Raw genomic sequence first — 16,677 nt, forward strand, 5'->3', positions numbered from 1 at the left:
GTACCCAACAATAAGGATTTGCTACAGGGTTGCAATCTACCTAATGGTTAATGTTATAGGCCACAAGGAAATCCCATCGAGTCTTTGACTAACAGACTTTTGAACCCTGAAATCTGGAATAATTACCTTGAGAGAAGACTGGTTTCCTTGTATTCTTGGAGTGATTGCCTTCATCTCATGAAACTTTCCTTTACGAAGACCTCCTGCTGAAGAAGGTCGTCCTGAGGGAGGCTTACGAGTCATGCTTGGACCATCAGAGCTGCCTTCAGGCCTAGGCACAGAGTTATGTTTCCTTGGTGTGTCCTTTGACAACCGCACAGACCCTCCAGCACCTCCTGCATGAAGCTCCATGTGTCTGAAAGAGTTCATCACCTTGGCCAGCTGCTTTGCCTCTTCATCAGCATCAATCATAGCCTTGACCTTTGAAGGATCAGCACCAGCATCTATCATCGCCTTGACCTTTGACCCAAGGTTGAAATTTTCCGCATGGAACACTTTGAGTAGGTTTGGGTTAGTGTCTTGTGCATAGCTGTCAGAATGTCTTACATCATCTTTATCAGCAGTTTTGGCATGGAACATCGACTCATTGTTCTTAAGTCTCCTGAGAACATTCCTGTCTGCTTCAGTCAGAGTACTACTTAAAGATTTATTATTGTTGTTTGACTTCAGCGTTGATGATAGGGAGTTCCCCGTGGCATTCAGAATTTCTTCAATAGCTTCATCTATCTCCTCATCTTCCTTTTTAGACTCAGAAAACTTTCTTTCTCGTCTTATACCTTTGGAAAGATTGTCTTCCTCCTTCGCCACAGCTTCAATGGGTTTACCTTTCTCAGAGGATGCAGCACCTTTGGGTTCCTCCTTGAGGAGACTGAGGTTCTCTTTGCTGCCTTTCACATTTGAAGTGCTGCCTTTGATACCAGAATTACTTGCTTTGCTCTTCACAACTGTTTTTCCTGGAACAGTTTTCTTAGATGCTGACCCAGGACTTTCGGTTTTACCTGTAGCCTTAACTCTGGCTTTTGCTGACTCATGTGTCAAAACCTCCTTTCTTATTGATCCTGATCTCCTGACTCTAGAATCAGCCGAAGTACACGAATCATGCTTAGCTTGTCTCAGAGCTTCAGCCTGTTGACTGGACAGTGACTCCCCGGCTATGATGCCCAGCATCTTGTTCAACTGGTCCTCTTTCACAGTCTGATCAAACCTATTGATAGCTGCCTGAACACTGTGAGACACAGATGGACTTTCAGGTATTGGAGTCAACTTACCCAACATTATCTCCTTATGGAGAGCATTTGTAAGGTCATCAAAGTCATTTGTGTAATCCTCCTCTTCTTCTGCGTTGCTGACTGCAAAAGATGTCTGATTGGACCTGGGTGCTGGAAACATCTCTTGGGTCATGTCCAGGTTCATGGGAGGAAAGCCGTCATGGCTCATCACAGGAAGAGGAATTCGGACTTCCGCAGCTGCTTTTATTTCCTGAAACCTTGGTGTGCTGGGGCTCACAGCGCCCTCAGTTCTGGCAGTTAGAAGCTTAAAGTAGTTATCTTCAGGGTTGATGACTTCAATATCAGAATCTTCGGAGTCAGAACAATACAGATGAGTTGCGACCTTCACATCGGATGTGTCATTGCAACCTGCTGCAACATGCCACCCAATGCCTGAAATGAGAGCCACATCAGGTTTGGCTGCATTTGTTTTCAATGCTTCTGTTTCCAAATCCTTTTTACGCTTTCGACCAGACTTAACCCTTTTGCCAGATTTCCCACTTTTGACACGTCCATTTTCAGATTGCTCACTGGTCTTAGAATCTTGACTCTTTGCACCTCTTCTACGACCTGAACTTTGTCTTTGACCGCCTGAAACTGGTCTTTTCATGTCTTTAGTTTTCTTAGCACTTTTCACATTCCGGTTTTTCTTCAGCTTACATGTAGCATCTTTCGAAGATTTGCCAATAACGAAACCATACGATGAAGTTCCTCCTTTGGCAATGTCAGTATTGTTATGGTCATCACTTGATGTCCGTGATGTAATAACAATCTCAGGTTGTATCCAGTTCTCGAACGGATTCACTATGACCGGTGTCTGCATGACAAAAGTTGATCCTATACTGCCAGGTTCAGATATATGAGGCCGAGGATCTTGCCCCGGTAAGGAGATTCTCACAAGAGGTTCTTTGTTTTCCTGACATGGTTTAACATACCTCCAACTGTCGGACTTTCTCATATTGTTACCCTTTTCTTGGTTACTGCTCTTAACATTGAGCTGGCTATCGGATGGAGATCTAAGGGATTTCATAGGACTTTCTAATTTTGGCACAGGTTTTGGTGTAAGCACCTTGGCAGGTTCCTGAGAACTAGATTCAGACTTGGGTTGGTTTGGTGATGAGACAGAACAGGCTGGATTAGATGTTGTGTGCAAATGGCTGCTTGGAACAGCAGCAGATAGCTTAGTTGAACAAGACACAGTGTTACACACAGAGTTGGACTCTTTCAAAGATGTTTTACACACAGACACTGAGGTTGAAGGAATTGACTTTGAAGGAACTGATTTTGAAGATACAGAGGCTGGTGTTGCTGAAGGCGTAGCTCCAGTCTTGGATGAGGCTGTGTTTGGTTTTCTAGGAGTTACTTTAGTTTTTACAGCAGATGCCTGAACTGAAGATTGCTTTGTCTGGTTGATTGCGGTAGAATTTCCTTTGGATAAACTCCCTACAGCAGGTTTGGCAGATCCTGATCTTAAATTTATTTCTTTAGAACCAACATTTTTCGAAACTGATAACACATTTTTGGGAATATTTTCGGAAGCTGAATTAACACTTATTGTCACTGCATTTGTGTCAGGTGAACTGGGAGAAGGCATAACTGAACAGTTTTTACAGTCTTCTTCTGAACCTACTGTCACAGAGATTGATGTGAGAGTACTTGCTGCTCTTGATGACGTGACTCCACTGCTAGATCGCAGTGGAGAAGCATTCCTGTTCACTCTATTGCCTTGAGGTGTCTTAGCGTTTCTAACAATCTTGGGTACATTCTGAACTCCTGTAGAGGACTTAGCTGAGGAATTACTTTGAGCTTTCTTTGCAATACCACAAGAGCTACTCACTCTTTGATTACTACCCTGTTTTGTATTTGGCTGTCTTGTACTGGCACTACTCATGGTATTTGGCTGATTTGACTTCAGATTCGAATCTGTCACTTCACAAGTTTTATCACATCCACCACTCACAGAAGAAACTTGAACAGAATTATCACATGCTTTGGGAACATCACCATTATCGTTACCAGGCACAACACAATTATTCATATTATGATCCACACCTGTCTTGGAAATGTCCTTATTTGAACCACTGCTTTTAGCTTTGGATTGCACTGCAGAATCCAAACTGTTTTGCTTATAAACTGGCTTTTTCAAAACATTTCCTGATATGCCTACGTTCTGCATTTCAGATAATTTCTCATTTGATCTTGATCTACTGGGAGTGCTGGATAAGCTCTTACTCCGAGTGACTTTATTCCGGAATCGTTCTCCGACATTATTGTTCGGACCACTGATACTGTAGCGACCAACTTTAGACAGTGGGGAATGATACTCCTTGACACTTTTCCCTGTCTTGTTGAGGATGAGGATGTTGACACTGTTATCCCTGGGGGAGGAGGACAAGCTGCTGGCACTGGATGTGGGGTCGCTCCCTGAGGAGTGGAGGAGAGGGTCCTTGGGTCGACTCTCATCTATGACAAACTCCTCCTTCAGCAGCGAGCGGCTTCGCAACAACTCATAGGGGTTGCTGAGCAACACACGCACCTGCTCCTTTGAGATCTTGGGCAGGTCTTCATCTGACCTTGGGGAACATTCCTGCAAAGGAAAGGATGATTGACTCTCTTCATCAAGATGGGATTAACCCTTTATGGGAGGTTACATCGGGTGAACTTTCTAATCAGTCAGTCAGTGTTGAGGCTTCTAAATTAATGGTACGAGCAACTGAAAACATTTGGAGCAGCATATACTGTTAGTGTTTCTAAAACATGTTGTGGATATTAATACACCCTGTCATTTCTGAGCACCATGCCACATATTCCTCTAAGGGTTTACTACAGAGGGAACATTGATGTCTGAATTGTTTTAGAAAGCCGACATCTGATTTGCTCCTTCATGCAAACTACATTTTGAATGGGCAGTGAAATCCTTCCTCCTATGGAGAGTCTGTCAGATCTTGACATGTATGGAATACTTAAAAGATCCGATTTAAATTAAATCCACACATTCATGAATTAAAAAATTGAGAATACATTTGACCGCTACAGTTAGTTTAGCACTGTCCATGTAATCAGATATGCATGATTTTTCACATTTATTTAAGGCTCATGAAACAATTTCCTTTATATTATTTATTCAAGCTTTGAGTGTGCTACAGTTGTACTTCTTCTTCTTGTTATTATTTATATTATTAGCATGTGTGTCATACTGATTTTACAAAATGAGAGTCAGAATTCCTGTATTTCCAGAGCTACATCAAGGGAAAAACATGAATTCTTTCACGAATTTTCATAAAATCAGCATGAACCACAGGTGAGTGTTACAACTTCTTTATTACCCATTATTTCTTAGTCCCTTTGAGCTCCCCTTCAGAAAAAATACACTGACCAGGACCATTGTTTTAGAAAATCACAATTGTCAAATGACGTCAACATTCTTCAGCTATGACATCGTTTCTAGTGTGGCATCATTCTGTCCTTACGTCACAATAAGATTCGAATGACTTCAACAATGCTGTCCTGATGACGGAACCAATACACTGGTGCATGTGAAGTGAGTTTTACACTAGTGCACCTCATGGGGAATAATTATTATTAGGGAACAACCAGGGTTCCATCTACACATCCTGGTGATGGCCGTACCTTGGAAGAGTCCCCCTCCTTGGCAATGTGGACAAGTTTGGCATCTAGGATGCTGTAGGATTTCTGGGTGATGAAGGTTGGCGTGGGAGGCAGCACGTTGGAGGAGTTGGGATGAAGGCTGATCAGCTGTGCTGGGGTCGAGCTGCGGTTTGTGTCTTATAAAGGAAACGACAAGGTGAAGCAGGAGTTCAACAAAAAAGAAAAAAGCCATTAATCAATATCAGAAATAAAGCATGAGAGAATCGCTATAAATATTCATATTAATATTTGGAGCTCTCAAATGTCTTTTATCAGGTATTTTTTGTAAATATACAACATAATGCATTGGAAATGTTTATTTGTTTGATGTTAAACACTGCCCTCAGCAACATTCCAGCTACATGACAACTGTCTGTAAATATTCAAGTCTGGATCAAACAATCCAGTGATTGACATTATGAACATTGATCTATGCAAATGGGATATGGTAACATGCATCAACTAGTGAGTGAGCCTGACCACCTGATCCTGTTAGTCACTGTTTAGAAGCATGGGATGCTGAAGACCAACTCTAAGCCTCCATCTGTCAGTAAATGACAGACTTTGATTAGAAAGTAATGTCATCAGTAACACATTATCATGTACTGATCTTACCTATGTCGACAAACACAGCACTGGTGGTGGTGCGAGGGGTTAGGACTTCGGGGATGGTGGTGGGGATGTTGAGATTGGTCATCTCCCGGTCAAGTGGCGTCCGTAACGGGGTCATCCTCATTTGTTTGTCCAGGTCGTACTCTTCACTGTTGGACAGTGACCTCCCTGGAGAAACCAAGACAGAGATCAGAGGCAGATCTAGGATTTGACTTGGGGGTAGTTAGTGCCATGGCGTGATATAGACACAAGGTTTCACATATTCACCCAGAAGTGAAGACTTTATCCACTAGGCTACCCTTATGCTCACCATGATGGAGACTGTTATAGCCTGAGCAACAGTACGGCAACTTATGAACAGGCCAAAACTAAATTAACATATATAAAAACTTAATTTAATTTTTATACCAACATTTTCAAAATGATGAAGGTGGCTTTTATTTGGTATTTCCAGCAATGGACTACCATAGAGAGAATCAAACCAAGCTGTTTCAACTAGGCAGGTCGGAGTAGGAGTTGAGTGGTGACGATCGGCTACCGCAACTGGTTACATCAAGCAGGACAAGACTTTTGAATTGCTTACTGATGGCTCATCCAGATGAACACCGTTGTGTTGAACTTTGATGTGTTGAACTTACACTTGTCTCAAAGCAAAAGCTTGTTCCGTACGTATTCCTTCTTTATTCATCATTTTCGGTTGTGTCAAACCTTGGATAACTCTAAGTATTTACATACGTCCCTTCAAGTTTTTCCTAAATCAGGATAGAAAAGACAACAGTTCATAGAAGCCATAACAAGCCACATCATTTACCTCTCCGTGGAAGATAATTATCACATGACTTTGCTAAGTCAGCGAGAATTGGTGGGATGAAAGGATCTGACCCCGTTCTGCGATGTCTTCCTCTTGTCTGCATCTCGTGTGGTACAGGTGATACCCTGCAGAGGAAAGATGGTGATGATTTGTCACACTGTCACATGCACATGTCAACAGAAACATAATATCAATATAGTATCAACATAGTATCAATATAGTATCAACATAGTATCAATATTTGCATCAATCATCTAGCATCTCAAGTGAGTGGGTGAGTTGGGTTAATGCCACTTTGAACAATATTCCAGTTATATCACGGGATGTCAACTTGATGTGGGAGGAAGGCCCGAAGTGATGCAGGTCTTGGCCATTTACCACTCTGGTGAAACCCACGAGTATGGGTATGGTGCTGCCAAACTTGGAATTATAATGGGGGATTCAAGCCCCTGAAGATAGGATTCAGGCATGCCCAAGGGAAACAACTCCACACAATGAATATGATAAGATGACTGTGACCCAGTCTCTTCTAGCAGCTGTGAGTGTAAAGTATTATTTTGGGTGGAAATGATTGCTCAAATTATTAATCCATTGCAATTGTCCTTGGTCAGATTAGAAGTTAAATGAGTGAGTTAAATTTTACATCGCATCGGCAATATTTCAGCCATATAGCGATACAAGTTAAAATATATATAGTTAACATGGATGGTAAATAGTTAACCACTCAAAAATAACAAAGGATATACACATAACAGAATCTTGTCGCTCACTAAATGGCCACGAACCCTGGATCATCTTCAAACTACATAAGCAATGTTTTGTGAAACAAATCTTGAAAACTGGGCCCTTTCATGTATCAAGTATATGCACTACATTGTATACTGCCTATGCATTTAACATTCTCCTGATTCTTGTTCGCTTGTTTACTTGTTTGTTTGTTAAACAGTACTCTGCAATATTCCCACTACATTGCAGTAGCCTGTAAGTAATCAAGTCTGGACCAGACAAACCAGTGACAGAAAGCAAGGGCTACATCCCATGCCATCAAGGCATGATGGCACACAATGAGCCAAGTCACCAAGTCACCAAGTCACCAAGCCTGAACAGCCGATCCATTTAGTCACCTCTATCAACAAGCTGAGGTTGGTGGGGCCCTGGAGTCCCGTGTGGGTTGTTTGTTTGTGTTACCTGTTGTTCAGGACACAGAACTCCTCCTGCGTCACCTCACCCGCTGACGTCGGAGTGATTCTTCTCCTGTCACTTGGAATATTTCCTGAAACAGAAAACAATAAAAATAAAAACCGATTTTCATTTCTGATTCTCTACCGAAAGGCATGTAGGGATTTCCAAAGATCTTCCCACACTTGGCGATAAAATGGGATCCATATTTCACGTTACACAGAATAAATAATTACTTCCTTCAGGAGTAAGAAACCTAAACATCCTGTCAATCCACGGGTGTTAGATAAGTCCAGCACAGCTTCAGTACTATTGTGTCCATCCAATTCCCATTCAAGGCACCTAATGACAACCTAGCTACTGGGGATCACTTCTGAGTTGAGATCCCATTGGCTGAGAGTCTGAACAATGTTCAGGCTCAAGGGGTGGTGGGGTAGCCTCGTGGTTAAAGCATTTGCTCATCACACCAAAAGCCCAGGTTCATTCCCCACATGGGTACAATGTGTAAAGCCCATTTCTGGTGTTCCCGGCCGTGATATTGCAGGCATATGGGGTCTCCCGCTGAGATGGTGTCTCCCGTCGCAATATTGCTGGAATATTGCTAAAAGCAGCCTAACCCCATAGTTAGTCACTCACTCACTCACTCACTCACATGACCTCTCAGGTATCTCTTACCCAACTTCTGAGACTTGGACCTCCTGACTCCCCCAGGCCGGCCATCGTCCAGGGACCTCCTGACCCCCCCAGGTCGGACATCTTCCAGGGACCTCCGGATATCCACATCCTCTAGGGAGCTCTTCCTCCCTGTGGAAGACTGGGGGGACGCACGGTCAGGGCTGGAGGGGGGACCACATGACCCGGTCACCACCTTGGGCAGAGTCGATGTTTTGGCACTTCCTCGTAGAGTTCCAAGTCTTCTTACATTTTCCCTGGAATCAAGTTTCAAAAGTTTGAAATGTTTCTCATAAAAATTGAATCCCGTTTGGCTCCACATAATACACATTACAAGTATGGATATTATTTTCTTTGATCTAAAAAGACAGAGATAACTTTAAGTTTACATATGTTAGTTGCCGATGCAGACATACTCTAAGTGATATCCCCTAAGAAACAGAATCTGGAAATACACCCTACTCGTGGAATGACCAGGTAGTTGTGGGAAACAAGTGTGCTTCAGGCTGATGGCTTGGGTGATACACTGCTGCAGCGTATACAATCATGTATACTAATCATGTTACCAAAAACATCTACAACATTTAAGGGATCAAATTCACCATTACCGTAGCTTGTTACACTACTAACAATAGAACAATTACTTTCAACACAAAACCCGTCATTAAATTACTGCTCATGCAAGATGTTCAAAGTGATGCAAGTCCTAGACTCTGACAAGTTTAGTGAATCCCACAAGAATCATTATCAGGCCAAGTCTAGGATTCAAACGACAATCATCACCTTCAGGAATAACTAAGAGAGGCAACTCTGCACGGCAAATTGCAGCACCTCAGACAGCTGGGACACCCATGTCAACTTAAACACATAGTAACAGATGCGTCAACGCAGACACTTCTACTATGAGGACTTACTTTGGTGTTGGTGTGAACCTTCCCGAGTCGACATCCTTCATCATCTGTTGTTCTGCCCGCCGTGCCTTGTCAGCATTGCTCAGACATCGACTAAACGTTGGTCCTGAGCAGAACAGATATTCCACGGTTAAACAAGACATAGTCATATTGTTATCATCTGATCTCTAATAATAATGAAATGTTAGGCTCTGAGAAATGTCTGAGAAGATAAGAAACATCAAGCATGGAAGATGCTCTTACACAAACCAAGCCTCTTGGATATTAGGGTAGAACCCTTGATAGAAATTGATTACAATGTACTTACTTGACATAGGTCCAGTCTTGGATGACCTAGGTGATGTTATCAGACCCTGAATATAAAAAAAATTCATGAAAGAAGTCTGTAACAAGATTTGTTCATAATTATTCATTTCCTTTTCTAAGTATATAAGTACATTTTCTCTTCTAACTTCCAAAACATTTCAAAACAGAAAGCAAATAATATAATATGAACTGCTGATAAAAATGACAAAAAATGAAATAGTCAAACAGGATATGCATATTGGAGTAATCTCCCTTGCACAATAACGTATCTCTTTTATCACTTTTGTTAAACCTGCAATATGGCTGGAATTTCTTCATTTAATCTTATGAAAACCACTCTAGATTATCAAAACAGAAAATTTATTATATAATAAATTATATTATAGTTGGTTTGGTTTGTTTGTTGTTTAACACTGCACTCAGCAATATTCCAGCTATATGAAGGCGGTCTGTAAAACAATCAAGTCTGGACCAGTGATTGAGCATCGATCCACACAATTGGGATATGAGGACATGCATCAACCAAGCCAGCGAGTCTGATCACCCGATCCCGTTAGTCGCCTCTTACGACAAGCAAAGTCGCCTTTTACAACAAGCATGGGTTGCTGAAGACCTATTCTACCCCGGATCTGCACGGGTCAATTGTTTTATAGACAATATGTTCATCTACACCTTTCTCAATGGACAAACTTAACAAGTACCAACCCCTTACATCAAAAATAACTTCTCCCTTTCTTCTCTTCCCACAATCGTCCATTGACATGCGAGATTCTTCCCGACTCGGAGCACGGACAGGAGCCAGAGTGGTTGTCTGTTTCATGTGCGTCTGCTCCGCCCAGGCCTCCTTCAGTGTCGTCTTCATCTTCCTCGTCTTGGCCAGATCTACAGCAGTCAGTCCACGGTCATCAGTGACGGTCACATCCGCACCCCGCTCCAACAACGCCACAGCTGTCTTGTTGTGGTCGTTGTGTGCCTGTGAAACAGAGACGACTCAACCACTCAACGAAGGACGGTCATCATAGTGCTCAAGTAGGGTATAACCCGTTTGCTGATGCTTTGAGCAGTAACTTCTCATGTGTCAGCCTATAATGGGGCCAAAGTAACATAGGTCCTCAACACTGCCTTGGTGAAACCCAGCAGCAGAGGTATGGTGCTGACAAACCAAGGTCATGATTTGGGCAAATCTGGGATGCCAGCCCTTGGCCATAATAATGACTCAGGGAAAGGAACATGCAACATCTATGTCAACTCAACCCAGAACATAATCCGATACATTATGTGATTAATGCTCAGGCTAATTTATATCTGTGACTTATAAACACTCTGTGTCTAAATCATGTAACCTCTCACCATGCCAAGAAGGATTGTCTATTGTACTCTCATGTCTCTCTCTTGTCTCATGTCTCTCTCATGTCTCAACATGTCTCTCTCTTGTCTCATGTCTCTCTCATGTCTCATGTCTCTCTCTTGTCTCATGTCTCATGTCTCTCTCTTGTCTCATGTCTCTCTCATGTCTCATGTCTCTCTCATGTCTCATGTCTCTCTCTTGTCTCATGTCTCTCTCTTGTCTCATGTCTCTCTCATGTCTCATGCCTCTCTCATGTCTCATGTCTCTCTCATGGCTCATGTCTCTCTCTTGTCTCATGTCTCTCTCATGTCTCATGTCTCTCTCTTGTCTCATGTCTCTCTCATGTCTCATGTCTCTTTCTTGTCTCATGCCTCTCTCGTGTGTCTCTCATGTCCCGTGCCTCTCTCATGTCTCATGTCTCTCTCTTGTCTCATGTCTCTCTCTTGTCTCATGTCTCTCTCGGGTGTCTCTCATGTCTCTCTCTCGGGTGTCTCTCATGTCTCTCTCTCTCGGGTGTCTCTCATGTCTCGTGTCTCTCTCATGTCTTATGTCTCTAATGACTCTCTCATGTCTCATGTCTCTCATGATTCTCGGGGGCACAAGTGGCCCACTCATCTAAGGCACCACGATTCACTGTGCAGAGTTGCATCCCTTGGGCACGCCAGAAAACTATGATTGTGGGTTCGAATACTTGTTCGCCCCAATTATGTTTCTAGGTTTGTCAGCACCATACCCATGCTCGTGGGTTTCAGCGAAGTGATAAACGTCTGAGACCTGCATCACTTCAGGCTTTCCTCCCACATTAAGCTGACACCCCGTGATATAACTGGAATACTGTTAAAAGTGGCGTTAAACCAAACTCAAGCACTCACTATCATGCCTCTCTCATGTCTCATGTCTCTCCCATGTCTCACATCTCATGGCACTCTCATGTCTCTTGGCACTCTCATGTTTCTTGGCACTCTCAAGTCTCTTGGCACTCTCATGCCTCATGGCACTCTCATGTCTCATTGCACTCTAATGTCTCATGGCACTCTCATGTCTCTTGGCACTCTCATGTCTCTTGGCACTCTCATGTCTCATGGCACTCTCATGTCTCATGGCACTCTTATGTCTCTTGGCACTCTCATGTCTCTTGGCACTCTCAAGTCTCTTGGAACTCTAACGTCTGTTGGCACTCCCATGTCTCATGGCACTCTCATGTCTCTTGGCACTCTCATGTCTCATGGCACTCTTATGTCTCTTGGCACTCTCACGTCTCTTGGCACTCTCAGGTCTCTTGGAACTCTAATGTCTGTTGGCACTCCCATGTCTCATGGCACTCTCATGTCTCTTGGAACTCTCATGCCTCATGGCACTCTCATGTCTCATGGCACTCTAATGTCTCATGGCACTCTCATGTCTCTTGGTACTCTCATGTCTGTTGGCACTCTCATGTCTCATGGCACTCTAATGTCTCATGGCACTCTTATGTCTCTTGGCACTCTCATGTCTCTTGGTACTCTCATGTCTCTTGGCACACTCACGTCTCTTGGCACTCTAATGTCTCATGGCACTCTCATGTCTCTTGGAACTCTAATGTCTGTTGGCACTCCCATGTCTCATTGCACTCTCATGTCTCTTGGCACTCTCATGCCTCATGGCACTCTCATGCCCCATGGCACTCTCATGTCTCATGGCGCCCTTATGTCTCATGGCACTCTCATGTCTCTTGGCACTCTCATGTCTCATGGCACTCTTATGCCTCTTGGCACTCTCACGTCTCTTGGCACTCTCAAGTCTCTTGGAACTCTAATGTCTGTTGGCACTCCCATGTCTCATGGCACTCTCATGTCTGTTGGCACTCTCATGTCTCATGGCACTCTCATGTCTCATGGCACTCTAATGTCTCATGGCACTCTCATGTCTCTTGGCACTCTCATGTCTCTTGGCACTCTCATGTCTCATGGCACTCTCATGTCTCATGGCACTCTTATGTCTCTTGGCACTCTCATGTCTCTTGGCACTCTCAAGTCTCTTGGAACTCTAACGTCTGTTGGCACTCCCATGTCTCATGGCACTCTCATGTCTCTTGGCACTCTCATGCCCCATGGCACTCTCATGTCTCATGGCGCCCTTATGTCTCATGGCACTCTCATGTCTCTTGGCACTCTCATGTCTCATGGCACTCTTATGCCTCTTGGCACTCTCACGTCTCTTGGCACTCTCAAGTCTCTTGGAACTCTAATGTCTGTTGGCACTCCCATGTCTCATGGCACTCTCATGTCTGTTGGCACTCTCATGCCTCATGACACTCTCATGTCTCATGGCGCTCTAATGTCTCATGGCACTCTCATGTCTCTTGGCACTCTCATGCCTCATGGCACTCTCATGTCTCTTGGCACTCTCATGTCTCATGGAGCTCTCATGTCTGTTGGCGCTCTAATGTCTCTTGGCACTCTCAAGTCTCTTGGAACTGTAATGTCTGTTGGCACTCCCATGTCTCATGGCACTCTCATGTCTGTTGGCACTCTCATGCCTCATGGCACTCTCATGTCTCATGGCACTCTAATGTCTCATGGCACTCTCATGTCTCTTGGCACTCTCATGCCTCATGGCACTCTCATGTCTGTTGGCACTCTCATGTCTCATGGAGCTCTCATGTCTGTTGGCTCTCCCATGTCTGTTGGCACTCCCATGTCTCATTGAGTGAAGCCCATTTCTAGAGTCCCCCGCCATGATACTGCTGGAATATTGTTAAAAGCGGCGTAAAACCATACTCACTGACTCTATTGTCTCTCTCATGTTTCATGTCACTCTCATGTCTCATGTCATGTCTCATGTCACTCTCATGTCTCATGCCTCTCTCGTGTCTCATGCCTCTGTCATGTCTCATGTCTCTCATGTCTCTCTCATGTCTCTCTCAGCTCAAGTCTGCACAGTATTTTGCAAACCTTGCTCATACAAACAATATTAATCTGTAAAACATAGAACATCATTCTTATCACAAAAAATTGGAAACTGAAGATGATGACGTACCGTGATGTGCAGCGGAGTGAGGCCAGCGAACCCTCTGGAGTTGACCTCTGACCCCCCATCCAGCAGTGCCACTACTACATTCGTGTTGCCGGAATGTGAGGCCCAGTGGATCGGCATGAAATGACGCTTGTCACGCAGCTCTGAAGAACAATTGAAAATGTTCTACACCATCATGACAGGATATGTACAGAGGTAGAGGTGTGGGCTTTTAACACTTGGTAACCATTAACTGTATTTCATCAGTGGGATCAATATTTTATATCAACGGGATATCAGCTTAACATGGGAAGAAAGTCAAAGTGAATCTGATGCAGAAGGACATGGATGCAGTTCCAGTATTTTGTGAAATCCACAGCACGGTCTGTGGTACTGACAAACCAATGACATAATGAGCGGCAGAGACTTGGACTACTGGGCCACCCCAAGCCCCCAACAATAAGAGAGTGCAAATAAACAGTTTAAAATGAAGGTTGCAGCAATACACTACTTAACACAAGGATTAGACATCTCATGCACCAGCCAACACACTCACAAGGTTTGAATCAACCCAACACGCTATCCAAAACTTTTATATCTTCATGAACGCACACAGATATACACGTTGTTGAGAGACTTGTAATCCATGGCGTGTGACATGTCTCCCTGAATGAGAAATGGATGTCATTCACCGTACCTAGCTCTGACCCTTCCCTGATGAGCACATCCACGAGAGACTGCGCTAGGGTGGCGCGGGAATGGGAGGCGTGGTGAAGGCAGGTCTTCTCATCACAGTCGCTGGCGTGGATGTTACTGCAAACAGACAAAGTCAAAAAGTCACACGTTTTAGCTAATGTCAATATCAAGACATTAGGCATCAATTGTCAGTCAAGGACTGTTGGCCAGATGAGGTTACATGCACTCTGTTCATCTGATCAGGACAAGTTACACTCTCTGCCCCATTCCACAAAGTATCTTAGTGCTAAGACAATCTTAAACATTTACATATACTTATGACAGTTGTAGTGCAAACATCGCTTTCTGGAACAGACCTCTTTGATTACACTTACGCTCTAATGGCCAGGTGATAATCCTTATGTTATGTTAGTCACATGATAACACTTAGGCTCTGTTAGCCAGACGGTGACACTTACGCTCTGTTAGACAGATAAAACTTAGGCTCTGTTAGCCAGATGGTGACACTTACACTCTGTTAGCCAGATGATGACACTTACGTTCTATTGGCCAAATGGTGACACTTACTCAGTTAGCTAGATGATGACACTTACTTTCTGTTAGCCAGATGGTGACACTTCCGCTCTGTTAGCCAGATGGTGACACTAACGCTCTGTCAGCCAGATGATGACACTTACGCTCTGTTAGCCAGATGGTGACACTTATGCTCTGTTAGCCAGATGATGACACTTATGCTCTGTTAACCAGATGATGACACTTATGCTCTATTGGCCAGATGGTGACACTTACACTCTGTTAGCCAGATGGTGACACTTATGCTCTATTGGCCAGATGGTGACACTTACGCTCTGTTAACCAGATGATGACACTTACGCTCTGTTAGCCAGATGGTGACACTTATGCTCTGTTAGCCAGATGATGACACTTATGCTCTATTAGCCAGATGGTGACACTTACGCTCTGTTAGCCAGATGGTGACACTTACGCTCTGTCAGCCAGATGATGACACTTACGCTCTGTTAGCCAGATGATGACACTTATGCTCTGTTAGCCAGATGGTGACACTTATGCTCTGTTAGCCAGATGATGACACTTATGCTCTGTTAACCAGATTATGACACTTATGCTCTATTGGCCAGATGGTGACACTTACGCTCTGTTAGCCAGATGGTGACACTTATGCTCTATTGGCCAGATGGTGACACTTACGCTCTGTTCACCAGATGATGACACTTACGCTCTGTTAGCCAGATGGTGACACTTATGCTCTGTTAGCCAGATGATGACACTTATGCTCTATTGGCCAGATGGTGACACTTACGCTCTGTTAGCCAGATGGTGACACTTATGCTCTATTGGCCAGATGGTGACACTTACGCTCTGTTAACCAGATGATGACACTTATGCTCTGTTAGCCAGATGGTGACACTTATGCTCTGTTAGCCAGATGATGACACTTATGCTCTGTTAGCCAGATGGTGACACTTACGCTCTGTTAGCCAGATGGTGACACTTACGCTCTATTGGCCAGATGGTGACACTTACGCTCTGTTAACCAGATGATGACACTTACGCTCTGTTAGCCAGATGATGACACTTATGCTCTGTTAGCCAGATGGTGACACTTATGTTCTGTTAGACAGATGGTGACACTTACACTCTGTTAACCAGATGGTGACACTTATGCTCTGTTAGCCAGATGGTGACACTTATGCTCTGTTAGCCAGATGATGACACTTATGCTCTGTTAGCCAGATGGTGACACTTATGCTCTGTTAGCCAGATGATGACACTTATGCTCTATTGGCCAGATGGTGACACTTCCGCTCTGTTAGCCAGATGGTGACACTTATGCTCTATTGGCCAGATGGTGACACTTACGCTCTGTTAACCAGATGATGACATTTACGCTCTGTTAGCCAGATGATGACACTTATGCTCTGTTAGCCAGATGGTGACACTTATGCTCTGTTAGCCAGATGGTGACACTTATGCTCTATTGGCCAGATGGTGACACTTACGCTCTGTTAACCAGATGATGACACTTACGCTCTGTTAGCCAGATGATGACACTTATGCTCTGTTAGCCAGATGGTGACACTTATGCTCTGTTAGCCAGATGGTGACACTTATGCTCAGTTAGCCAGATGGTGACACTTACGCTCTGTTTACCAGATGGTGACACTGATGTTCTGTTAGACAGATGGTGACACTTACGCTCTGTTAGCCAGA

The 16,677-nt window shown here is 43.9% G+C and overlaps 1 protein-coding gene across 1 annotated transcript in view; it reads right to left on the reverse strand.

The window, feature by feature from the left end:
* Positions 1–16,677, reverse strand: part of LOC124145836 — a 64,594-nt gene that overhangs the window by 9,343 nt on the left and 38,574 nt on the right. The window contains exons 7-17 of the mRNA XM_046515788.2: positions 14,447–14,562; positions 13,774–13,913; positions 10,120–10,380; positions 9,409–9,454; positions 9,105–9,207; positions 8,194–8,447; positions 7,528–7,612; positions 6,340–6,464; positions 5,532–5,696; positions 4,899–5,053; positions 127–3,855 (exon numbers count right to left, since the gene is read on the reverse strand). Of these exons, the coding sequence (XP_046371744.2) occupies positions 127–3,855; positions 4,899–5,053; positions 5,532–5,696; positions 6,340–6,464; positions 7,528–7,612; positions 8,194–8,447; positions 9,105–9,207; positions 9,409–9,454; positions 10,120–10,380; positions 13,774–13,913; positions 14,447–14,562 (5,179 nt within the window). The remainder of the gene's footprint in view (positions 1–126; positions 3,856–4,898; positions 5,054–5,531; positions 5,697–6,339; positions 6,465–7,527; positions 7,613–8,193; positions 8,448–9,104; positions 9,208–9,408; positions 9,455–10,119; positions 10,381–13,773; positions 13,914–14,446; positions 14,563–16,677) is intronic.

Source organism: Haliotis rufescens, unplaced genomic scaffold, assembly GCF_023055435.1.
Source record: "Haliotis rufescens isolate VD_foot unplaced genomic scaffold, xgHalRufe1.0.p SCAF_6, whole genome shotgun sequence".
Classification (NCBI taxonomy): domain Eukaryota; kingdom Metazoa; phylum Mollusca; class Gastropoda; order Lepetellida; family Haliotidae; genus Haliotis; species Haliotis rufescens.